This window comes from Candoia aspera, chromosome 4, assembly GCF_035149785.1.
Source record: "Candoia aspera isolate rCanAsp1 chromosome 4, rCanAsp1.hap2, whole genome shotgun sequence".
Classification (NCBI taxonomy): Eukaryota; Metazoa; Chordata; class Lepidosauria; order Squamata; family Boidae; genus Candoia; species Candoia aspera.
This window is the reverse complement of record NC_086156.1, coordinates 82,508,398-82,534,768: the sequence shown is the minus strand read 5'-3', so window position 1 is coordinate 82,534,768 and position 26,371 is coordinate 82,508,398. Positions and strand designations below refer to the sequence as shown.

The 26,371-nt window shown below is 39.3% G+C and overlaps 1 protein-coding gene across 2 annotated transcripts in view; it reads left to right on the top strand.

The window, feature by feature from the left end:
- SKAP1 (src kinase associated phosphoprotein 1) overlaps positions 1 to 26,371 on the top strand; it is a 430,242-nt gene that overhangs the window by 29,056 nt on the left and 374,815 nt on the right. For both annotated transcript variants that reach the window (XM_063300798.1, XM_063300799.1), the window contains exon 3: positions 9,512 to 9,537. In XM_063300798.1, the coding sequence (XP_063156868.1) occupies positions 9,512 to 9,537 (26 nt within the window). The remainder of the gene's footprint in view (positions 1 to 9,511; positions 9,538 to 26,371) is intronic.

Below are 26,371 nucleotides of genomic sequence, written 5' to 3'. Positions count from 1 at the left end.
GAAGTCACACAGGCTGTTCAGCTTCGGGGCCATGGCATCATGCAGTTGCACAAACCACTCCACCGCAGGTCTCCGGAGTCTGGTGCCTACCTGGCTCACTTTCTTGTACTCAGTGGGAAAGCAAGACCCATATTCCTTCATGTATGTGGACACATTGGTCAAGAAGAACGCCAACTGTTGTGGGTCTCCATTGAACTTAACTTGTATGTCCTTCGGGGTTGCAGCCAGTGTCGCCCCACTGGGCAGAGCTCTCCCTCAATCACCTTGGCTCTCTGGGTGGCCTCCACTCCACTGGTGCCTCACTGGGGATTCGAAATCCCGGGTTGGGGTTAGGGTACACCATCTTCCTTGCGAGTCCGGTGATGCCACTCTGGATAGCTGAGTTGAGATTTCTGCCAAGGGGTACGCCATGGTCTCCAGGGTTCTCGATACCTGCTGCAACACCACTTCCATAGCAGACATCCTCACCTCCAGGCTCCGCATTTCTTGCGGAGTTCCATTGGGGTCTGGTATGGTCCCATGCGACCCCGGACTCTGCACCCTTACTTGTGCCTCCATGGGTGGAGGGTCTCTTCCCTCTTCCTCTCTGGCACCAGGCTGGATCCATCTGTAGTTCTTCTATGATAACGCTTGGCATCTGAGGCGCTCTCACGAAATTGAGAGAATGGAGGGCACTTTCCAACTCCGTAGTGTTGAGCCGGGGTTCCATCTCACACTCGCTGTCCCCGCTCCCCGAGCTCTCCTCCATCTCAACTTTTCCTTCTTCCACCTTGGCTTACAGCACTGTCCTCTTCGATGACAGTAAAGGTGATGGCTGCTTAGCCCAGGATTTTCCGTGTTTAGGCATGGTTCGTCAACTCTCAGCTGATTACTTGCTCAGGAAGAGTTTTCGAAAAGATGGGATTCACAGCTTAATGTCAGCACCTGATCATTCGAGCATTCACACAATCACAGTCAGGAGGCTGGGATTCCTTTAACTGTTTTAATGAAGCGTAATGAACGGCACAGAAGGCAAGCTGCGAATAAAATTTCCCACTCAAACCTAACTTAAAACTATATTCCCTTAGCTAGTCCCCTTTCCCATGAAACCATGTCACCCCCCTCCCATCCAGATGGTATTCCTGGCATATCTCAACCCCATGTCCTTGATGTCTTCCATCGCCATAATAAACCACACTCCAACTTCACACCCACTCCCATCTGGCGACACGGATTCCATTCCTTGGAGAAGGAAATGATGGTAGATGCTCCGATAAGGGTTTTTGTAAAACCTTTGATTGGGGGGATCTTACAAAGGCATCAATGATGCATTCTGAGATTTTCTTTTCTACTCCCAGCCCCCTTTTCCCTCTTCTGCTTGTAAACCTATTTAGCTTCAATTATTTTTCCTTGGGTGGACATTAAAATAGCCAACAAGTTAAACCCAGATTTGTTGAGATCTAAGTTACATACCTGCTGTGGTGGTTTTAGTGTTCTCAGTTGGCCAGAAGTGCAAGGGAGTGTAATTATACCTAGACTTTATGGATCTGTCTCATGGCTTGTTTATCTGAAACTGTTTTGCAGGGTAGAGGCTTTTACTAAATGGATTCCTTTACCTGCCAACTTTCTGAAACCCTTAGTGGCTCCTTGTCCTTAGTTTTTATATCACTGATGCCATTGTGGGCTTGATAGATCTTTGCACTCTGAGCATAAAGCAAATGTGACTATATCCATACCTTCCCTACCAAAGTGGGAAGATGAGCAAGTCTGACTCTGGGAAAATATCTGCTGGAAAGTATCATATGTAAACCTCATGGAAATTGCTCTACACTATTCTTGTGTCATTTTCCTTTCATGTTAACAAGGGCTTACTCAGGAAAATTATTCTACGTTAAGGTCCCTAAACTCTTCAGCTCATCGACCCCTTCATGAAGTTTCAGATTGTTCATTGACCCCCAAACATTTATTATATGAAAATAATTTAATAAATGCTACTGTAGTACTTTGAATAACAACAAGAACAAGAACAATGGATAGTGCCATCGACCCTTGGGGGTCAGTATTGACCACTTTGGAGAACCCTATTCTATACAATTTTCAGACATGTGAATCAGAAACCTGGGAGGCTATAGAAACAAAGTAATCAATGCCATTTGATTTCCCATTATTGTCTTGGGAATAGTGAGAATTCCTTTTTAACCCCAACCTCTCTCTCACACAATTTTTATTTCTTAAACTTTCAGCTCCAAAGGTAGCATAGTGAAAGTTAATATGCAAAAATAGGTTAAATATTTGTAATGTGAATTAAGAGAATGTTCTTTAAATGCATGGTTCCAACAAAAATATTTTAGAGGTTTCACAGCTTTTGATAGATTTTTTCTTTTTAAACTAATGAATACATTTTATAACTAGATTCATAGCATCAGGCTACTGAAGGCCTCTCTCTAAATTTACTCTCTAAATATAAAACTAAGCATCTGTTGTGAACCCTGCTACTGGAAATTGAAATATTAGATCAAAGCTGACTAGCAGTTGATATCTTAATTTATATATTAAAAAATCAAGTCATTCCCCCAAATGTGCTGTTTTGGGCTTAACAGCTCAGAGCTTGCAAGCTCTGAAAAAAGTTAATTTTGTCTAATTTACAAATTTTCCACCCAGGGCTGCAAAGCACTTTGTTTAATCCAGTACATTTAATTACACTATGAATAGCAAAGATAGTGAGGACTTGATTCCTGTGGAATCATGGTATGGATAAAGGTTTAAAGGCTCAACACCACAATCCTAATTTCATGGCTAAATCATGTGAACATCCCTTCCAGCTTGGACCATAATTCTTGGAAAACTTTTCATGAATATCTGTAACATTTTTCTTTTTCTCTTCCTTTTAATCCTCCTCTGTATTTTTATTCCCCTTTTCAGATATTTCAGATTAATAAAGCCCTCAGGCTAAAAAAAAGAGAAGGGGAAATGTTGATGATGAAATGCTAGAATAAAGACAAAATCAGGATATGAATTATAAAATGAGTGGGAGGAAAAATGAAACCTTTGTAGCTTTCTTGATACCATGCTGTGTCTATTTGTAAGTGAAGTGGTGAAACCAGTTGATTTCCATGGTGAGTGTCTGCACCAAACCTGCTCACCCCACAATTATAGTGCCCTACTGAAGGATTTGTCTTGGCTGGTCTAACATGTATACTGCAACTCAAATATACTTTTGAAAAACCATCCAATGTATTGTATTAAAAATGACAGGGGTTAGGGACGGATACACCAATCCTTTTGGTCAAACTGAAATTGAAAGTGACAGAAAATCATTTTTGGCACCTTGTGTGATAAATGTTATGAAGAAGACACATTTAAGAGAGATTAAGTATCTCAATAAAAGAAGACAAATTCACTATACAAAAAGTATTAGTGGCTTGAAATTACTCATTGTGATTTTTTTAAAAAAATCACTATTTGTAGAAGAAGGAAAGAATCCCCACGCTGGGGGAAAAGAATGATCTGAGCAAATGGGGAAATGTAACTGAACAATTTAGTAAGTAAGAAAAAAAAAGTTTTGTTAGAGGTTGCTAAGAAAGGTTTGTAAAGTAGGGATGTTTGCTTTGAATTGATAAAGCTATTATACACATCCATTATTGTGTCTGCAATTGCACGTCCTCTATTTTTAAAAAAGATTTGATTGGCAGCTATAATTAGGCATGCTGAATGGTAAAGATTAGGAACTGAAATGCTAAAAACCTGAATTTTGTTCCTAATGCCTTGCTTATAGATTTCACAATTGCATTAAACCATGGTTTGTTTCATAATGGCTTACCAAATATACTAAAATTAGCTGAATTCACATATTGCACTAAACCAAAAACCAAACAGACCATATTTTGACTTAGTTACTGTGTCTTTATCAGTACAGTCCCATGAAGCATCAGGATTTGGAATGGGAGGCAAATATTTTTGAAGAAATATTCAGAAATTTTGAACCCAGAGTTCAGCTTTCTTATCTCAAATTCTGTCAGGATGCCTTCCTGTAATATCACTCGATTATTATTAATGGAGAATCTAGAGTCAGGTTTAAATGTGGCATATAAAGAAGCAAATAAAAACATCAGCATGATTTCAATGCAGGAAATATAGCCCTGGTTTAGCTAATGCCATATTTAATGTAGATGATCATATATTAGGATGTCAAGAATACATAACCTGAGTTATGTGAGATAATGCTAGTGTAAAGGCTAACTAGGTACCCCGATTTAGCAAGTTTTTTTTCCCCAGTATGATTAAAAAAAAATACATAGGCAACAAAAAATGCATATAAAAATATTACAAAATCACAAACTGTTTCTATTTTATCTGGTTTTGTATTGTATGTTTTATCCTATTGTTATCTGCTCAGAGTTCCATAGGAATGGTGTGGGATATAAGTAATAGAAAATTAAAAATTAGGTATCTATTTATCAAACATATTTCTATGCTGCCACAATCAAAAATATACTCTCAACAGCTTACATAGAACAGATACAGATTACAACATCTAGAATAGGAATAAAACAACTACCCTCCCATATGAAAGAAACTGCAAATGAAATAAAAATAAAGATTGCAATATTCGTATCAGGAGAAAGCTCCCTGAAAAAAATTTGGTCTTGCAGCAGTTTCTCCCTGGTAGATCTAACTGGTTGAGTTTATAATGATGGGAGTAAGTGGTTGTGAAGGTATCTGGATGCCAAGCCATATATGGGCTTTATAGGTCAACACCAGCACGTTAAATCGGACTCAGAAACCAACTACAGCCAATGCAGAGTCTGCAAAACTGGTGTAATATGCTCCCAATGCCAGGAGCCCAAAAGGAAGTGGGCTGCTGCATTTTGGGCTAGTGGTAATTTCTGAAAACTCTTTAAGGACAGCCCTAATGTACAGCACATTACAGTAGTCTAACCTGGCGGTGATAAGGGTATGGGTTGCTGCAGCCAAGTAAGGCTGCAATTGGCATACCCCTGAAGTTAGAAATAGGCCCCACTGGCCACAACTTCCACCTGCTGATCCAGCTGGAGCCAGAAACACCCCCAAGTCATGGACCTGCTTCTTGACAGGTAGTGCCTGACCATCAGGAAATAACTCTGGTGATGATAGAGTAAAATAAACATTTGTGAGACAATTGGTGTAAAACTTTGCACCACGCTGATTGAATCTGTTAGAGAAAGAGATATGCAGACTTAGCCATGTTTCATGTCCATTAAACCAGTAGTACTTAATCTACTCATGAACCACTTAAGCCTCACTAATTTCAGCGGTCTACCCTATGCATAACTAAATATAGATTTAATGTATTTTAAAATTGTGTAAAAGTAAGGTTGGACATTGCAATATTGTATTTAGTTGCACAAATCCTTAGTACAGTTTGGCTCTATATATGTAGCATTAGCAGATTTCCTTATGATGCTATGATTGTGTATATTTCACAGATAGTTCCTTGAATTAGATCTTATTTTCTCTTTGAAAATGTGGCAGAAATGCCCCTTTTAGTATTATACAATACAATATTGTTTGACAAGAAGATTCCTCAAAATGTTTATTTTCTTTAATAATGGAAAATCAAGCATATCATTGTAACCATCTTCTGACACTGTCTTTTCATATCATCATGAAGCACCCTCTTGTGGGGTGTTATCAGAGTGAAATAAAACTGAATGAAACCAACTATTGATTGTTCTTGTTACATTTCTTTCCAGAACTTAGCATTTAGGTTCATGGAAATATTAGCAGCGGGGACCCAGGAATCATGCTCACACCAAAATAAGAAGGCAAAGTTATTAGCACTTTGTTAATGCTGAAGTGAAATCTGACAAGATTAAAAGCCTTGAGACCTATATAGTTTTATCCCATAACTCAGTGTAGTTTTCATGCCCTACCTAAGCCTGTTTCTTAGACTACAGTAAGGTCCAATTCATATAGGTGCCATTGAATCAGCTTTCATATTGGGATAGGTAACCAAATGATAGAATGCAACTGTTGAGAAATCCTTATATGGCTCCAGAGCCCTTATCACTACTAAAATTTGATGGCATGGTTTCCCTTTGAAATCTTCTGTGATGTGCCATAATATAGCCTGTAACGTCTTGTCTTGTTCTGTTCTTTTACTTTTTTTCCTACTGGATTTAAAAAAAATTATTAGAATATTTAATGTTTTAAAATTTCCCCTGGCCTTACTCATTTTGGAGGTCCTATTTAATTATTAAGTACCACCTCTGCGGTAAAATTCAGCCCTTTAAAGTTTCCCCTTCCTGCTGCACATAAGCAACCTTGCAGGTGATTTTATGGCCAATTCTGCACTGCAGTCTGAACTGCTTGTCTCCTGTACTGCTCTTGGCTTTTTTTAAAGCCAACTTCAGAAATTCCAATTTGGATTGCAGTGAGTTATCAACAGTGCCAGGCTAGTTCTTAGACTGGCTATTGCCATTGCAAAACCTGATTGGTTGTTCTGGTTTTTTGCCCTTTCCATCCCTGCAGGAAAGGCAGATCTTACTGGCTGGACCCATCTACCAGTACCTGCCTTTATCTTTCAGAGATTGTTACCTCCTCACTAGTCCCTGTGACTTTGCTTTGCTTTCCCAGATGTTTGCAAACATGGATGCCTTCATATCCCTTCCCACATATTTCCTTGGACAGTAACCTAGGCTTTTCCTTTTTTCTCCCTTAGATGCTACAATAATCAAAGCAATGAGAAACAGGTTGTTCTTTCACTCTTACATTCTTCTGTAGGTCCATAGAAGCTTTGTAGCAAGGAAGAACTGATAGTTCAGGTTCATAGAAACAAAACAGTTCATAACTTGCAACTTAAAAGATTTCTTTTAAAAATAATGAAGGGAAGCTCTGCAGTAGGCAAAGAGTGGAAAAACAAAGGGAGCAGGCTTCACTCAGTCTGGGCAGGAATGGAAAAGGTGCCCAGTGAGAGATGTAAGGGTTGAATGCGTAAGTGTCTAGGCTTGAGGATAATTCATTGATTTAATGGACCAAACACAAAATTATGAAACAACCGCCCCCCAAAAAAACAGCAATTGCAGACTAGCAGAGAACATAGCACCCCAGTAGTCCATGGTACCAACCAGTTGCTGGAGGGAAAGGGTCCTGCTAGACAGCGCAGCCAATTGGATCTGGAACTGTTACTAAAATGCAACAAAGTGCTGGAGACCTTTTGCTGTAAAGGACTTAGGCTGGCTTGGAATGGCCAACAGCAGATTTGAATTGAAGCTGGAAAACTTAGGCATGGGTTGCATTTGCGATAGGCTGGGAATGGAAGACAAGGTCATCCATTTCTGCAGTCAGGAACTGGTGATGGGCCAAGCAGGAAGTGTCGATCTACCCTATGCTGCATTCCATGTGACTGATATGACTAATGGGGTTGCCTTCCGCTGAAAGAACTCTTCCAGACAAATCTTAGTGCTAACGTTTACTTTTAGTTTTTCATCAGCTTTTCAATTAGGGAGGAATCAAAAGGTATTTGCTACTCACCTTTCATCATGAAAAGATGCTAGAATTTTGAAAAAAAAAAGATTGAGAATATAATTTTATTTTTATTTATCAAATTTGTCACCACCCATCTCCTCTGAACGGAGGGACTCTGGGCAGTTTACAGCATAAAACAATAACTATACAATAAAATTCCAATATAAAATATAGACTAAAACAATTTTAAAAACTACCAAATATAATAAAATCCCGATGGCTATGGTCTCATTCACTCCTTGCATAGGAGGGGCACTTCAAGGCACTAGCCAACCCCAAGTATGATTATTCTCCTCCCTGCCCCAAGCCCGATGACAGAGCCAGGTCTTCAATTCTCTCCAGAAGGCTAGGAGCAATGGGGCTAATCTTACCTCCGGGGGCAAGATGTTCCAAAGGGCAGGTGCCACTGCAGAGAAGGCCCGCCTCCTGGACCCCACCAGATAGAATTCTCTTGCAGACGGGGTCTGCAGCATGCCCCTTCTGCATGACCTGGTGGGAGAGGCTGATGAAGTGGGGAAGAGGCGGTCCCTCAGGTAACCCAGTCCCATGCCATGTAGGGCTTTAAAGGTGATAACAAACACTTTGAATTGGACCCGGAAGCAAACTGGTATCCAGTGCAGCTCACGAGGTGTTATATGCGCCCTTCTAGGGGCACCAAAAATAGCCTGCGCGGCCGCATTCTGGACCAGCTGAAGCTTCCAGATACTCTTCAAGGGTAGCCCCATGTAGAGCGCATTGCAATAGTCTATATGTGTCCTAACAGCCAGGAAACACACTGAGACAAGGAACTGGTCTCTAATATTTATTGCTAGTACTTAACAGGAATCCTAACAAACTGAAGAAGCGTGGGAAAACCCAGACATATAAACCCCAAGGGTTAAGGCGGTCCCGATCTGAGTCTCTTTGAATGGCTGACCAATTCCTCAGTGCTACGCATGCGCTTGACAGTCTGGATGGGAGCCGCCCGCTCGCCATCCTTACTCATGACAATATGGGAGATAACAAGGGCATGAGTGACTGTCTGAAGGGCAGGAAAGGGTGTAACTGGTGCACAACACGCAGCTGTGCAAAGGCCCTTCTGGCCACGGCTGCCACCTGCTCTTTGAGCAGGAGCCGTGAGTCCATGAGGACCCCCAAGTAACACACCAGGTCTGTCTGGGGCAGTGCAACTCCATCCAGAACCAAAGATGACAAAGTCCCGGATATGGCAGAGCCCTTAACCCACAGCCGAAGCCTGTTGTTCCCCATCCAGACCCCCACAGCCCCCAGACACTCAGAGAGGGTGGTCACAGCATCACTTACTTCACCTGGGATGGAGATATACAATTGAGTATCGTCAGCATACTGATGATACCTCATCCCATGGTGGTGGATGATCTCACCCAGCGGTTTCATGTAGATGTTAAATGGAGAGGAGAGAGAACCGAACCCTGCGGCACCCCACAAAGGAGGGGTCGAGGGTCAGATCTCTCCCTATCACCACCGATTGGGACTGGCCCTGGAGGAAGGAGGTGAACCAGCGCAGAACCTGCCGCCCACCCCCAACTCCCTCAGCCAACCCCAAAGGATACCATGGTATTGAAAGCCACTGAGAGGTCAAGAAGAGCAAGGATGGATGCACTACCCCAATCCTACTCCTGCCAAAGATCATCCATAAGTGCGATCAATGCCATTTCTGTCCCATATCCAGGCCTGAAACCTGAATGAAAGGGGTCTGGATAATCCGTTTCCTCCAGTAATACTACTTCAAGCAGAAAATTTTTAAAAATCTCCATTTGTTTGACCAAGTTTGGCTAATCTTACTCTTTAGATATGGGTTTGTAAAATAAAAAGAATAATAGAAAGATGGGCTCCAGGTAAATACATACAAAATAGAACTGCTTAACTGCCTAATTTGCATTCTGTTAAAAAGTCTAGAAGTAGCAGCCTATAGAAGAAAGGAACTTTCTTAGTATTTATGGATACAAACATTTCCTGCTATTTCTGTAGCCTCTGCTTATCGACTGGTCTTTGTCATTTTCTTTAGGTATCACTGGGGATTCCTGCCTGGAGGTGAGTATACCTTTAAATTTTGCTTAGGAAAGTAGATGATGTAGACCAACACGCTGTTTGCAGGACATAGTGATAATATATCATGTTGAAAATAAATTGCAAACCTTACTAGCCAGCAAAAACCTTTTGCTAACATGTTGGCCTGGGATCTCTGGTCCCTCCCTCAGTAACTCTTTGCATTTCATTGCATAGCATAGACATGGGTCTTCTATATTTTGGCAGCTTGCTTGATTTCCATGTAGACAGTTATGCTCATGTCTCTGAAACTGGTTTGGAAAAAACAGTTGAAGTACTGTATAGAGAACCAGGTAATTATTTTAAAATAAAAATCTTGCTGTCTCTTTTCCCATCATGTTCTTTGACAGCCATCATTTTTCCCTGTTTCCTAGGGGTGTTTGTTCTTCGTTTTTTTCTTCTTTTCTAGGTAGTTTAGTATGTGATTCTCTGTTTTTTCCTCCTTACTTTATGGCATGGGGAAGTAGAGTATAACAAATTAAATTTCTTTTTAAAGCTTTTTATTTATTTTATTTATCAAATTTGACACCGCCCATCTCCTCTGACCGGACTCTGGGCGGTTTACAATATAAAACAATAAATATATAATAACATTTTGATTTATATATAATACTACAAACTGTTTTTAAAGTGTTGATTATACTTTTTTGCAGTTTAATGAAAAAAAATTAAAATGTTCTTGGTGTCCAGCCATTCTCAAGACAGATTATACTAAAGTGCTACACTCCCATGTGTGTTTCATGTTTGTGTATAGCAGTTCTTGCATTTGGGGAATCAAACAGAATAGACGGTGTCAAAATGCCTTGAGTGGTTCAGCATGGTTCCTTGCCTGGCAGATTCGTAGAAGGAAAATATATTGAAGAGACATGACTTGCAGACTATCTGATACAGATTTCAGGTTCTCTGTGATATAGTTACTAGTTTCTCCTTGCCGTGCAAAGAAGTGGTACCTATCTATATTATATAGGCTAGAATGTGCTCAGAGGTTGATGTTGGTATAAGCCAATAATGATCTGTTTTTAAAGGAGGGAGATATTTTTGCATAAATTGCTCCCTGTATTAAAATAAGGTTATAAAAATCAGTGTGTGAGAACATGACTGCTTCTAAAATAGATGTCACTAATCCAAATATCAGTCAATCTGCAGTGGCACAAGATGTGCCAGAGACTCTACAAAGCAGTATTCATACTGCTGTACATATGCAAGCTTTTACATGGGAAATATATAAGAATAACACATAAGACCTTGCATGTTGATGGATGTAATGTTCTCTCCCTCCCATCTTACTGTGGGACTGGCTTGGTTAACATTTGCTTCATGTTCATGAAAATATCTAGGTTAAGGTAAAGCTTTTTTCTTCTTAAAAAAATAAATTTGAGTAGATGGAATACTTTAAAAATGTCAGATGTTCTATATTAACTTTATTTCTTTCATTGGCTTCAAAAATAAAATTCCCACACGATAGCCACTCATCTTCATTCATTGACATGGGGAGAGGGAACTCCACTTCTAACACATGTTCATCTCTGGCAACACAGAAATGTCAGAAATGCAGTGGTGCCTTGAATTCCCACTAGGATGGTGTTATCACATTTTAATATGAGTCTCGGTACTTCTAATTGCTTTCAAATCATTGTTTTCCTGCATTTCCTTGATGAACTGGGCATCTGGCGTCATTGGAGAGACAGTGAAGCAGACAGCTGTGTTCAGAATTTTTAAAAAAGACCTGATTAGAACACATAAAAGGACATAATTTTTTTCTTCCTAGAAATGTTTACATCCATTAAAAAAACTTTTACTGTTTGGGATATTTTGCTAAGCAGTCACAGAGATCTTTATAGGAGCTATATCTATGAGCTAGTATTTTTAAAAAATTCATTTGTATTGCATACCTGCTTTAAAATTTTGAGTTCACTCTTGCTTTTTTAGTTTGACAGGTCTATAGGGAATTCAAACCACAGCAATTGGAATGGCTGCTAAATCTGCTATCCTTTAAAAGGCTAAATTAATCTCTCCCTTTCCCTTTCTCTATAGCTGCATCTATATCTTTATTTCATCTATATCTATATGAGGCAGAATATATCCAGATTAAATTGTTTATGATGAGTATAAAATATGTTAGCCATGTTTCAAGCCAAGCGATATAATATTCCACAATCCTTTTGCCAGACAATGCATCATTTACAGATTTGTAGAAGATATGTGGTGATTTTGGTGGAGATTGGGAGATTTCTTTGGATAGCTAAAGGTTTTTTCTTTGTATTTCTTCACATAGTTATGCAGTTGCCCTGGCATTCCTTGACAAATTACCTCTGGAAATATTGGTACATGATCACATATGGTTATTTAAAGGGCATTCTAAGTCAACTCTTTTATTTCCCAGAAACATGGCCAGAGTCTCAGGGCTTCTGCTGAAGAAGAAAAGCATTTTTTTCCTCATACACTGAAAATTTTAAAATGTGCCTATCCTCAAAAATTATTTTGAAAAGTTTCTTAAATCTGTGTATAAACACAAAACAAAACACACATGTGTATTACAATAGATATGTAAAATCAACTCCATTTTTAAACAAATTAAATTTTGCCCATTTTGGAATCATATTGATTATCTTTCTATTACATTGATAACCAATTCAGAAGCTGAAAGTGAATTTATTTATTAATCACATTTATGTAGCTGCTCATCTCACAGTTAAGTGACACTAGGCGGCTTACAATAAAAACCATCATTAAAAGAAACTAAATGTTAAAAACTACAATTAAAAGTCATCAATAATATTATTAATAAGATAGTGGAGAGAATTGATGTTAAAAACAATGCAGCTATTTCATCAAATTGCCATTTCCTTGAGATCCCCAGGCCTGCTGACATAGCCACATTTTAAGGGACTTCTGAAAGGATGTTAAGGATGGGGCCAATCTCACCTTGGGAGGGACAGTGTTCCACAAGATGGGTGCCACAGCACAAAAGGCCCATCTCCTGGGTCTCGCCAGGTGAAACTCTTTCGCAGTTGGGACCTGCAGTGTACCTCTTCTGCTGGACCTGATGGGACCGCCAAATGTAATCTGGTGGAGACAGTCCCTCAAATAACCCAGCCGCATGCCATGAAAGGCTTTAAAGGTCAAAACCAGCATTTTGAATTGGACCCAGAAGCAAACTGGCAGCCAATGCAGCTCAGAGCAGAGGTGTAAAGTATGCCATGCTAGAGGCACCTATAACTGTCTGCACTGCTGCATTTTGTACCAGCTAAAGCTTCTGGATACTCTTCAAGGGCAGCCCCATGTTGAGCGCATTACAATAATCCATTCAGGAGCTGACCAGGGCATGAATGACTGTGAGCAGAGCCTCCTGGTCCTGGAATGGGCACAACTGGTGTACAATACAAAGCTGCGCAAAAGCCCTCCTGGCCACGACTGCTGCCTGCTCTTTGAGCAAGAGTCACAAGTCTAGGAGGACCCCCAGTGGCATGCAAGGTTTGTTTGGGGCAGTGCAACCCCATCCAGTACCAAAGATGGCATAGTCCCTGAGCTGGAGGGCCCCAAAACCCGGAGCCACTCAGTCTTGCCATGGTTCAATCCAAGATTTTAAATTTAGAATGGTAATTTCTTTTTAATAACACAAAACTGTCTTTTTAGCTACACTCCATGCTTAGTATATCCAAAGTTCTTCATTATTTGATACATTCCAAGTTTTCAGTATATAATACAGCATCACATTACTACCTTGAAACTTTACTTCTCTTCTTAAAATAATACTACAATAATGTAAATATTAAACCAAAACAGAACAACCACATATCAAGCCCAAATAATGTCTCAAATTCCCCTGAAATATATTACATCTCCAGTATAACAAGGTGGATACTCAGCCCTTCCTAAACATCTGTTATAGTGCCCAATAAATATGAAAAAGAATAGTTTGATAAATTAGTTTTATTTTGAGATTATAAGAAACTTAACATGTTTAAAATACTGTACAATACAACTGATTCGTTAAAATAGGGTATTTCAACTCTTGAAATATAAAGTGTTTTGAAGCAATGATTATCAAAAAGCTAATCTAGTGTATTAATACCATTTTCTACCCAAGTACTCATAAAAAAAGCATTTGCTTGCAATTTTTAAATTAGGATTATACTGAATTGTCATTTTTAAAATGTAAATAGGGTTCATTTATCTCAAAAACTTTCAACAGCGTCTTCAAACTGAATTTAAGCTATCCTCAAAGATTAATGCAATCTTCATGAGGGGGTGGTCTTTTTACTGCATTCCAAATCAGCAAATTCAACTGAGCTGAATATATTTACATTCATTTCAATAGGACTTAATCTATTCCACTTTCAGACCTCTGGTTGTAAATTGCATATCAACTATTTTCCAAGAATATTGGCTCCAGTAGATTTCGGCTTCCCCCATTTTGTTCTGACTTCTTGCTGTTCACTCCTTTGAATTTAATACCTACCTCCTTATGTCTGAAATTAATACCTCTTCAGAATTCTGTATTGAATTCCTTGTTTTCCAGAAAAGGCAGGGTTAATTAAGAAATAGTGAGTTTGATATAGCATATTTGTTGTATTCAAAGTGCTTCAGATATGTCACTAGTCAGTATCCTCAATCAGCTCAGTCTTGTACAGCAGGGGCCCCCAGTGCCTGGCCCAGGAACCAGTACCAATCCATGGCCTGTTAGGAACCGGGCCGCACAGCAGGAGGTAAGCAGTGGGTGAACGAGCGAATTTACAGCTTGAGTGTTTACAGCCACTCCCCATCGCTTGCATTACCACCTGAGCTCCGCTTCCTGTCAGAGAAATCAAGCCCGTTGGCTGCTATCTCCAAACGGCATGAAGAAAAAAGAATAAAAGGTTGGGAAAAAGAGGAAATGCTTGAATCATCCCAGAGTTACTCGCTGAGATGGGCGGCTATAGAAATCAAATAAATAAATAAATAAAATAAATACCCGCCCCCCCGTCTGTGGAAAAATTGTCTTCCACGAAACTGGTCCCTGGTGCCAAAAAGGGAACTATAGTTGGGAACTGCTGTTGTACAATACACCAACATCCACCCAATCCTTACTTTTGACAGACCTTTCCATTTGTACAATGGTGAATATAGTTTTTAGTTATGATAAAAACCAAAATGCAATTAATATATAAAATAACAACACTCAATCTCTTTTGCAGTTTTACAATATTGATAATAGTAATGGGGGCAAATATTTTCATCTAAGTCATCATTCCAGAATATAGATAACCCATTTGTGTATAAACGTATTTTCTTGTGTGCCATTAAGTGGCAAATGCAAGCTATTGCCTGTCTTCTTTTAAATCAGGCAGCACTGATAGTGCTTTGCAGTTTTTCAGTTGAATTATAGCATATTTTGGTGCTTTTAATAAGTTTAATACAAATTCCATTTCTTATATCAGCACTCTCTCAGATGATATAGCACTTTTGTGTCATGAGGGTGATCTTCTCCTGCTGGTTTCTCAGTAATTTTATATTAAAAGACACTACCAAAAAAAAAAAAAAAAAGGAAAATCTTCATGACTCAAAAACCACCAGTTAGCCTGAAAAAAAACCTTACTGCATGCATCTCTCTCTCTGGCAATATATACCACTGTAATTCAAAAACAGAGAATAGATGTAATGGTTAAAAATAGTTTTAAAAAATTTCAGGTGTTAGATTATACCTACTACTGTGGGACAGAAACTAAGTGACTAACCTCCACAGTTAATGGAAACATAAATACCTTGGGCAAAACCTACTGATTCCTGGCTAGGCAGGCAGCAGAAGTAAAGGGAAACATGGCATTCTTTTCTATTGAAACATGACATTCTTTGCATTAGAAGAGTTGGAGGTTAATTTTAGGTGGTACTCTTGTTACAAAAGTTAATTAAGACAAATTGCTAGTTTTACCTATGCAATTGGAGAAAATGAAACTTCAAAACATAAAGGCCTTCTTTAGGCAGTAGTAGACCATTTTCCTCTGGTGGTAGATTGTTTCCTGAATGGCTAAATGTAGTTTTTCCCAACATTTTAAAAACACTGATTTTATATATTTATATTTATATATTCATTCATTCTAGCAGTTCTAAATCAATTCCATCCTTTTCCTGGTAAATATATTATTTTATGTTTATTACATTTATCAAATTGTCCACAAAGTCTGGCAGCTAAGGATCACAATATCTTTGCCCTCCCACCATATGCAGTTCATAACCATTTCCCTCAGAAATCTAATTTGGAGTAGAAAGGGACTGTAAGAACTGATTTTGAAGTTGACTCTGGAGTCCTCCTTAAATCTAATAGGCATCAGAAATTCTTGCTTGGATCAGTCATATAAAGAGTGAAGTCACAGTTTAAAAAGGGGAGATCAAGCATTAAGTATGTTTCTCTCTTATTTCTAAATACCACTGCTTCCTCACCATTCTTCCCCCGCCTCCCCAACCATTTGTTGCCAGAAGGCTGGTGGCACAAATCTTCTTTAGAACAGGTAGGTAAGAGAGGATCTCTGGAAATGAAGAAAGATGCTACTCTACCTCTTTTCAAGCAAACATGATAATTTGACTTATTCTACTTTTCATTTTTTCCCATTTTGGACTCCTGATCTGTGCACTCTGGATGAGATGCAGTAGTTGCTACAGGTTTTTGAGTCCCAAATATGTCTTTTTTTTGACATATTGAATTTGGTTATAAGCCCTAAAGCTTAGGGAAGATTATCTAAACTCAAAGAGGATGCATGTTGTGAAATGGCAGTTCTTAGGCCAATGCTCCTAGTTCTTTAATTCTAACTGCACATCTCTTTCCTTGAGCCACTATGTTATATATGGCCCCAGTTGATGGTCCTTATCTTCCTCCTAGAAGCATTAAGTAGATTGCAAAAGTTTGTCTACTCCCTGCTCTGAAAGAGTCAGAATAGATGGGATACCAGAAGAGGAAGAAAATGTTTCTTGTTTCAGATTTGTGAGCTGGTGCTCAACCCCAAAGCCTACTGAATTAAATGTCTGTATAGATAAAGATCCTCTCTCCCTCTCTCAGTGAGTATGTGGGTGGTGGGGGTTGGGTTTACTATATACAGTACATATATGCATAGTCCGCCCACTTCTTCTATAACTGTTCTTTCTCTATCAGTTTTGCTATTCGTGTAGTTATGACAAGGATAAGTGGCAAGTCATTAAAGCAGCAACCAAGAACTCAAGGCTTTGCAGTAAGAAAGGGATTTTTGAAGAAAAAGAAGAGTGTTCTTGAATTAATGGAGTGTGCCCTGATTTCTTGGCTAAGTTCTGTTTACTCAATCATTTTGTGCTCTTGACATGCTGAGGGGTTCGTGCACAGCTAATAAGCAAAAATCAGAAACTCTTGCCTGCTTTGGATTTAAGGTGTGACTTTAGGTGCCAGGGGTAAATCGCCAGATTATCGATATTTATACCTCACTATTAGAATATATCTTTTGTTGAGTACTTCAAATTTCTCTCATTGTGGAAGTGTAGTAAGGATCTGGAACCTTTCATTGTCTAAATGAAATGTGATTCTAAATGAATTGTGATTTTTTAAAAACTAAATTTTTGTTCACACAATCTAGTATGTTATACATTGAAGAGCTTAACTTGGACCATAACAGGATGTGTGAAGATGCACATCTTTGTGCATGGGCAGAATGCATTTGCTTCCAGGACATAACTGTGTCTGTGTTTGGGGGCAGAAGTACTAAAATGTGGTTTATAGAGAGCATAGGTGTGATGGCCCCAGTACCAGGATCTTAACTTGCATAATTCTCCAGACAGTCCATTAGGAACCTTAAAGAATTCATTTATTAAAATCCGATTACACAGGACAATTGCAAACTCTGAATAATGTTTTGGTGCCAAAGCATTCAAATTAAATAATTCCCTCTGACATAGTCTCCCCTCCCTGTCTCACAAACAAGCCCATTCTCACTCCTGATCTCCCCACTCCTAGTTCCTTAGACTTAATTAGAGTCCAGGTGTCTTATCAGCCCATCCTTGGCTCCAATGACTTGTGAAGGAATGTGATTAACAATCCTCTCTGTCTGCAAAGCTTCAAAAGCTGACATGGGTTTGCTCTTGCCTTGGCTGATGCATGAAGCAATAGGTTCATGGCAGGCGTGCAAAGTGAGCCTGATATTCCGCCCCTCTAGGAGGAAAAAAATCATCCCACAAGGAAGAAAAGTAGAGCACTGACTGTGCAAAGTAGAACAGAAACAACATGTGAGAAGTGAGAGTGGAAGGGTAGAATTATTTAGGCTTATTGGGGAAATGTGCATGAAAAGAATGAGTCACGTTCGGTGCTCTCACATGGTGACTGTTACCCATTTGCTGTCACTTTTAGGAAAGTTCTTCCACTAAATGAGGTACTGGAGTTGGCTATGGTGTCTGCAGAAATCCAAAATCACTTGAAATTCAAAGTGCTGTTCCCTGTCGATGGGATTTGGAGTGGGAGGGGTTGGATGCCAACAATCCGAGTCATGAAAAGGTTTGAGTAGGCTGCAATGGAAAACAGGATGAACACGTTGCATATTTTTAGAGAGCTGCAGTTGCACAGTGACTGGATCGATGACTTTGGTAATAGGGAAGGGGCCGATGAACTTAGGACCCAGTTTCTTTGAGGATTGCGTAGATTTCAGATGCTTTGTGGAGAGGTAAACTTTTTGCCCAACAGATAGGTCCCATTCTGGGGCGTGTTTGCGATCTGCAAACCTTTTATAAGTGTCTTTAGCATCCTCCAAAGTTTGGAGCATCACGGGCCAATTACTATGGATATGTTTGATCCATTCATCAGCCATTAGGGGGTTGTCCATATTTTGAGGTAATTCTGGAATAGGAACAAAGTCTTGCCCATATACAGTGCGAAATGGGGAATATCCAGTACTCTGGAGGATAGAGTTATTATAAGCAACCTGTAATGGTTGCCTAATCCCAAATACTCAGTCTCACAAGCTCGGGCTTAAAGATAACTGATTTATTAAAGGAATAGTATGCAAATACAGAGAAAGCTGAGAATGAGGAAAAGCGCGCCAAATACAAACTTAAAAGCTTTGCCTGTGAGCTAGTCCCGCCCCAATCACCCGTCAGTGCGCACCCCCTCCCAGGTGCTAGGAACCATTACACACGCCTGGGAAAGTAACCTTGAACAGGAGCGCAAACCCAAACACACATTCCAAGGCTCCAAAACAACGGAGGGCGGAGGAATGGAAAAAGCCTGAAGGGGCGAATGAACACGGGAAAGAAGTTGACATGTGAAACGTTACAATGTTAACAGAACATTGAAATGGGAAACATGACACAACCTCAGCAAAAGGAAGCAAGTTGACCCAATCATCTTGTTGATGACTGAGATAACATCGGACATATTGTTCAAGTACAGCATTCAAACGTTTGGTCACTCCATCCGTTTGAGGATGGAAGGCGGAGCTTAGCACTTGCTCTGCCCCTATGAGCTTAAGAAAAGCTTTCCGAAATTTAGAGGTGAACTGGGGTCTGCGATCAGAAATGACACGTGAGGGGACATCGTGTACATGTTAGATGTGTTATATGAAAAGCTTGGCCAGCTGGGGTGCAGTGGGTAACCCCACGCTGGGGATGAAATGTGCTTGTTTGGAAAATAAATCAGTTACAATGCAGATAACAGTTTTCTTTTTATTCTTGGGTAGTTCTACAATGAAATCCATGGCAATTTGGTCCCAAGGCCAGGTGGGATTGGCTATATTTTGTAATAGTCCGGTGGGTTTACCCACTTTACGTCTGGAGGTAGCACAAGTAGAACAGCTAGGGACATAATCCTGCACGTCTTTCCTGAGAGACGGCCACCAAAATTGCCTGTGAATTAAATGTAGGGTCTTTACAAATCCAAAGTGGCCAGCTGGTATAGAATCATGGCAGCACTCCAGAATTTTCTCGCGTAAAGTGTCAGGGACAAAAATGTGGGCTCTGCGCCACCAAATTCCGTTGTGCTCCATGAGAGTAGTTTTGTTTTGTGACAGCCACGTATCTTGTTGCTGGGCAGCAATCAGCTCCTGTTGCAAGTTAGCTGGTGGAGTAGGCTTGGAATCAGGTTTGGTGCTTTTAGTTACAGCAACCAATCCCAGCGGGGAGGGAATGACAGAGTCCACAGTCTCCTCCTTTTCACCATTGTGCTGGGGTTGGCAGGATAAGGCATCTGCCAAGAAATTATTTCCCTCTGGAAGGTATTTTAAAGTAAAATTAAAGCAGCTGAAAAACTTCATCCAGTGGACTTGTTTGGGATTCAATTTTCTGGGAGATTGGAGCGCATGGAGATTTTCATGATCTGTCCAAACCTCAAATGGATGAGGGGCTCCTTCTAATAGGTGGTGCCAAGGTAAGAGCACATAGCGGACAGCAAAAGCTTCCTTCTCCCAGACATGCCAGCAGCTTTCAGTGTCAGTGAACTTGCATGAAATGTACGTGCAGGGGCATAATGCCCCATGATTGTCTTTTTGCAATAAAACATAACCAGTTGCCACATCAGAAGCGTCAGCTTGGATGACGAGAGGCAAGGAAGGGTCAGGGTGTTTTAAAATAGGCTCTGCCATGAACAGGGCTTTGAGACGGTTGAAAGCTTGTTGGCATTTGGCTGTCTAGTTTAGCACCACCCCAGACTTCTTAGCTTTTTTTTTGTTCCCCTTTCCTTTCATTTTCAACAAATTGGTCAGGGACTTCACTGCCTAAACCCAAGCTACATTCTATGACTCCTAAAGAGATGGCAGCCTTGTGGGAATTTATCGACAAAAATTTGAAGCAAGGTTTCATCCAACCCACTTCTCCCATGGCCGCTCCGGTCTTGTTTCGCACCAAGAAAGATGGATCTCTATGATTATGTACTGACTATAGGGGTCTCAATGCCATTTGTACTTCTGATAAATACCCTCTCCCTCTGATGAAAGGCATGTTAGCCCACTTATCAAAAGGGAAATTTTTTACAAAGCTGGACTTACGGGAAGCCTACTTTCGTGTGTGCATAAGAGAGGGGGATGATTGGAAGACTGCTTTTAATTGCCCCTTGGGGGCTTTTGAGTACCTCGTGATGCCGTTCAGGTTATAGGGTGGCCCTGGGATCTTCATGCACTTAATAAATGAAGTTCTACATGATTTTCTATATAAAGGCGTGCTTGTGTACCTCGATATTTTAATCTATAGTGACAACATGGCGGACCATGTAAAATTGGTCAGGGAGGTCTTAAAGAGACTGTTAAAAGCTCAGCTGTATGCTAAACTTTCTAAATGTGAATTCCATAAACAGCAGTTAGACTGCTTGGGGTACAGAATTTCCAATAAATGCATAGAAATGGACCCAGCCGAGGTATGGAATAGGTCTGAGTTATAACAACTCCCTATTTTAGTTAATACCCAAACATATGACCTGGTTTAATAATTGTAGAAAAGATTTCCTTGTTAGTCAGGAATTCAGGAAATTGTAATCCAACACAACAAGTATAATAACTGGAAAAGGTTGTTCTCGAGTATTTTAAAGATGTTATGCCTATCTGCTTGGTGAATTTATGTTAACGGATGAAGAGTCAGAAGCAACTGAGCTATTCAGTAGCCAATAGCTTGGGTGTCTGCACTGTAGTCAAGTACAATATATCAATTGAGAATTGATCTTCACCTTGGGACATGTCAGGTAGTTAGTTTACTGTTCACCTTATTTTGGGGAGGGGTTTACCATCAGCTTCTTAGCTTATACCAAAAGTATCAAATAGATAGCCTGTTATCCCTGGCATCATATTTGGGGGGCCTAATACAATTAACTGGGGATGTTGACGACTGACAGGAAGCTCTGGCGTGGGCTGGTCCATGAAGTCACGAAGAGTCGGAAGCGACTAAACGAATAAACAACAACAACAATACAATTAAAAAAATCCTTCTTGCCTTGGTGGCCCATCTGTAAAATGGGAATGGTTGTGGCCTTGTAATTCTGGCATTTTGGATAATGAGCAAAACCCTATGTTGTTTTCTTTTAAAAGATTGGTGTAGGTGCTACCCAGTCTTGGATGTGAGTTGCATGTGTATAATTAGACATTAGAAAAAACATATTCTGCACATGCTTAGATGTACTCATATATTCCTGTAGTTTACTAAACATTGTTATCTGACAGAGCTGAACAATGATCCTGAAAAAACCCCCAGCTCTTCAGAGCATTAAGCTTGGGTTTTGAATATTCAGCTAACTGGTATCCCTTGTTCTTCACTTTTATTCACCATTCTTAATAGAGGGAGCATATAATATGGTTTTGTTATCTGGGATCATGGAAAAGATGCCAAATGTATAGCAGTTTGGAAAAGTTAAACATTCAAGAAGCTTTTGTAGATATGATCTTTTAATGCAATACTGGAATTTCTGGACTGTGCTCTAAATATCCTGGCATGAAGATTCTCTTGGGGGCATGGGAGTCTTTTAAAATAAGGTACATCTCCCTGGGATGTATAGAAGCTGAGCTTATTCAGCAAAAGTAGGGAGGGAGGTGGCACCGTTGCTTTCTATTTGATGCTGAAATCTCAAGGGCTACTTAAATGAGGTCATAGACCACCATTATTCCGTGTTCGGGATAAACTGGAAGAAGGTAAAGAAATAACTCCATTGGGAATTCCATACATGATGTATTGTCTCTATATAATATTACCCGAGTTTAGGATTAGCACAATGACAGAGTCTAAGGAATTATAAAACTGTAATTTTTTTCTCAGTTTTAAGCAGGCACCATCCATATCCTTTAATGTTTCTTCCATTGTCCTGAGGACTAGGAAGTTTTGTCAGCTTTTGATAAAATGCTTAATATACCAGCTTTTTATTTCTCAGGAAAAGGAAACAGGTTGAATCTTGATTAGAATGGAAAATCTCCTTTACTTGATGGCTATAGTTTAGCAAATGGAGAGCTGGAATCAGGATTTGTAACAGAACACTGTTTAATTTCCCCTTGCTGTAGAGTATATTCATATAATTTGGTTTCTGTTGCTTGCTTCGCTGTGGCCTCTAAACAGAAATGTAGACAACACAGTTCTTTTTCAAAATATGTAGAAGCTGACAGTCCTTCCAAGTTCCCTCAGAACAATCTAAACAGAATCAAGTCCTAACATCCACTATTCTAAATTAATCTTGAGTAGTAATAGCTAACTGATGGTTCCTGGCCCAAATCTGTTCTAACTGAACTGATCTCTGTCTGCTCAGCCACCCAATTTCTTGCAGAAACAAAGGATTGACTTTAAAAAAAAATAATCTGGTTCCTTTTAATTTACTATGTATCCTATGCAAGCCTTCAGAAATTCACCAGGCTCTATTTCAAAATAAATGTGGTCTAGGAAAACATTCTCAGAATAGTCACTGCATCCAAATTCTTATTATGCAACCAATCTCTTATCTGAAAATTTTCCCCATTGGTACTCTTATAAATGACCACAGTTAAATGCAGGGCTGGTATTGATGTCATCAGGCACCTGCTGAGGTCCATGTGCAGTAGGGGCTCACTCTGAGTCTTGTGAACATCTGGCCCTGCTGCTACTCCTTGCAGCTGCCTCTTCTTTCCTATTAAAGTGAGAACAAGAAGCAGGAATAGTGACTCCACAGATCTTACCTACTTCCTCCCCCATTCTCCCTTTCTCTAAAAGGCATTTGGCCTGGAGAGAGAATTGAGCAAATCAGCTGTGGCAATGTGGAGTCAGTGCCTTCAAAAAGTTCATATTGTTCAGGGAGCTCTAAGCCTGGAAATTATGCCTCTTAAATACATGTGCATTTTCACAAATGCCCCAAAATAACATTACCAGTTCATCTCCCAGAAGTGTCGATCCACTTGAAGATGTTCCGTAGAAATGGAATTGTATTATGGCTTTCCCATTTGAAAGATTTCCAAGGGTTCATCTTCAGCTGCTGTGAGTCAGACGACAGCCTCTCCGCAAAATATAGATGTGATTGCAACAGAACTAACAAAAGCATTGTCCTCTAAGTCCTGATGGGCCACAGTCCATTTTGACAGCTGCAAAATCAGTCAGCAACATAGCAAGCAGGAAGCACAAGTTATGGAAAGAACATGTCCACTCAAAGATGATGGAAGAGGTGCACTGGGCATGAACTGCAAATGTAAATCTACTTCCATTTATGTATTTATTTTTAGTATTTGTAATAAGTTATTCTGTTAAAACCATCAAGGCAGTGTGCAACAAATCAGAAAGAATAAGACATTATCATAAAGTATACAACCGTGCAAAACATTAAATCCTGTAAATATGTGCAGCACAAGATAAATGACATTGCAATTAATATCTCAGAAGGACATATAAAAAGCTATGAGAAGAGTCTAAAAGGCAATGCAATGATTGTGAAAATGTCAATTTTCCAGAGAATTGCAAAGAAAAAGAAGTACTGTATGAATGTGCAGAGATAACATTCCTAACAGATATGATTGCCAGAGGGGGATTTCTAACAGATAAAACATGCAGCAACATGTGTATGTTTTAAATATTTTTCTTTATTGTACAAACATCCTAGGAATGGGTAAGAAATGTTTTGATTGCACTATAGTGCAATTATATCCAATTTGCAGAATTTGAATGTATTTCAAAACTAAATATATTCCTTTACTGAAATTCATAATTTTCTGCACTTTGTTCTCCAGCATGCAGATATGTAAAATATGTACAAAATGTAAATATAGGGAAAATGCTTCTCAAACCACATTACTGCTCCCAAAGTTTATCCTGGGGAAAAGTGCAAACAACCATTTGTAGGCTATATTTTTAGAAACACTCCCAAAGTATTTGCCAAAGCAAACAGAAGGACTGAAAATGATAAACTGAGCCAAATGGGCAGATTCAAGCATTCTTACCTTCCCCCTCCCAAGTTAGCAATTTTTTCCACAGTTGGTACAGTAGATCAATGTGTATTTATTTTCTTGCACTGAGAATCTTACCCTTTTTTTTTTAACATGTCTAAATTCTTATACACATTGATTCATTCTTCCCCAAACGTTGCTTCCAAGTTTTGTCCTTTTTCTGACTTCCTTACAGTCTGTTGAGTTTTAATAATAGTGGATCTCCCCACCCCCTCCTTCTGCAGGTCTTGAATTTCCTTTTTCCGAAGGCCTCTGTCACATTAGTTGCTTGCCATCTGCCTCCTTTATGATGCCAAGAAGCTTGTCATTGGACTGCAATAGGTTAACTCTTAGCTCATGCTCGTGTTTGTATATTCTCATTTTAAGTATTTTCCCATTGTTAAGGGAAGAAGGGTCTTTTTTCTTTTTTAAGAGAAAGGAAAATGCTGCACGCTGCAGCTCCCCCTACTGACCAAGCTTGGTCATTGCAACTGGAAGCATACTATTTGGCAAGAGAACAACCACATTATTGAATCCCTATTTGATAGTTTGCCTGCCAATAGCAGTGGAGATCCCTTTTGTGTTATGAATATTTAACAAGTTTGCATCTCTGTTTCCAGATACAGAAGAATGTACAGTGCTCTAGAAATAGCATGACAGCATCACTGTTCCTAAGGTCTTTTGGAGACCCCTTGGTGAATAAAACAACGTAAACATAACATTAGAAAAGCACAGTGCAAGGACATTAGTCACCTGGTCCTAGCACTATATAAACAGAATTTTAAATAATAACACAGTATTACATGTATTAAACACAAAAGCACTATGCTTAAAATAATTTGTACAATGAACCAATCATTCCAAATATGAGAAAAATATTTAGTGTCCTGTTTTAAATTTATTTTTTCAAAGATCCATACATACTATATACTGTATTCTAGCTGTTTAGAAGTACTGTCTAAGGTGATCTAGTATTCTTTTAAAAACTTAGCTATTTGTATAGATTTATGTTTTTTGACTGTTAATTTTCCCTGTTGTGGATTGTGATGGTGGGAAGTTGTAGTTTCGGTTTCTAACCTATTCCAGCAAGGCTGAACATACTATAGCACTATTCCTGCTCTTTGTTCCCCAAACATTCAATTATACAGACTTAATGTTAGGGCAGACATGTAATGTCCTTTCATTCTATATCAGCCTTTCTCAACTTTTTGACCCTGGAGGAACCCTTGAAATATTTTTCAGACCTCGGAGAACCCCTGCACATTCAGGCTCAAATATAGGGCAGAAGTTACAAAATTATTGAATTCATTTCATGTGTAGGCCTGTATATATGCCTTAACAGTGTTCTTAAACTAAAAATAAAGAATGAAGCTTTCCTCTTTAATGTGAAGTTGCCTGAATTTGAAATAGTTTTTTAAATAAATTGTGATCTCCCAGGGAATCCCTAGTGACCTCTCATGGAACCCTAGGATTCCACGGAACCCTGGTTGAGAAACCCTGTTCTATATGATATATAATTCCTTGTTTTGTTTGCCTATATCTGAGGAGGAAAATTTTATAATTATAAAGCTTGTGTTGAAAAGTTCAAGGGTTAATTGATCCAGTGTGAAACTCCTGTACTGTACCACAAAGATGGTTTCATGCAGCCTTTCCTGAAGCCTTTCCCTTGCTGTTTTCCAGATCTGTTCAGATTTTCACAGGATCCTCAGTCAGTTGATCAATTCTGAGTGTTTAATCTGAGTACATTTTGAAGGATCCCTGTAAGTGAAGACTAAGGTAGCCTGAGTGGCTGAGAATGCAAATTAGGAATCAGGATTCTGATTCTTATTAGATGGCCCTTTACAAAGGATACTTATATCTCTGCCAAAGGCCTTTTTGAACTGGTCTGCAGTACAAAGATATTATAAGAATATGTAAAACAGTTATATAATTCAAAATGTTTTGAAAAGTTGAAAGGTACTATATAATTTCAGCATATTATTTCT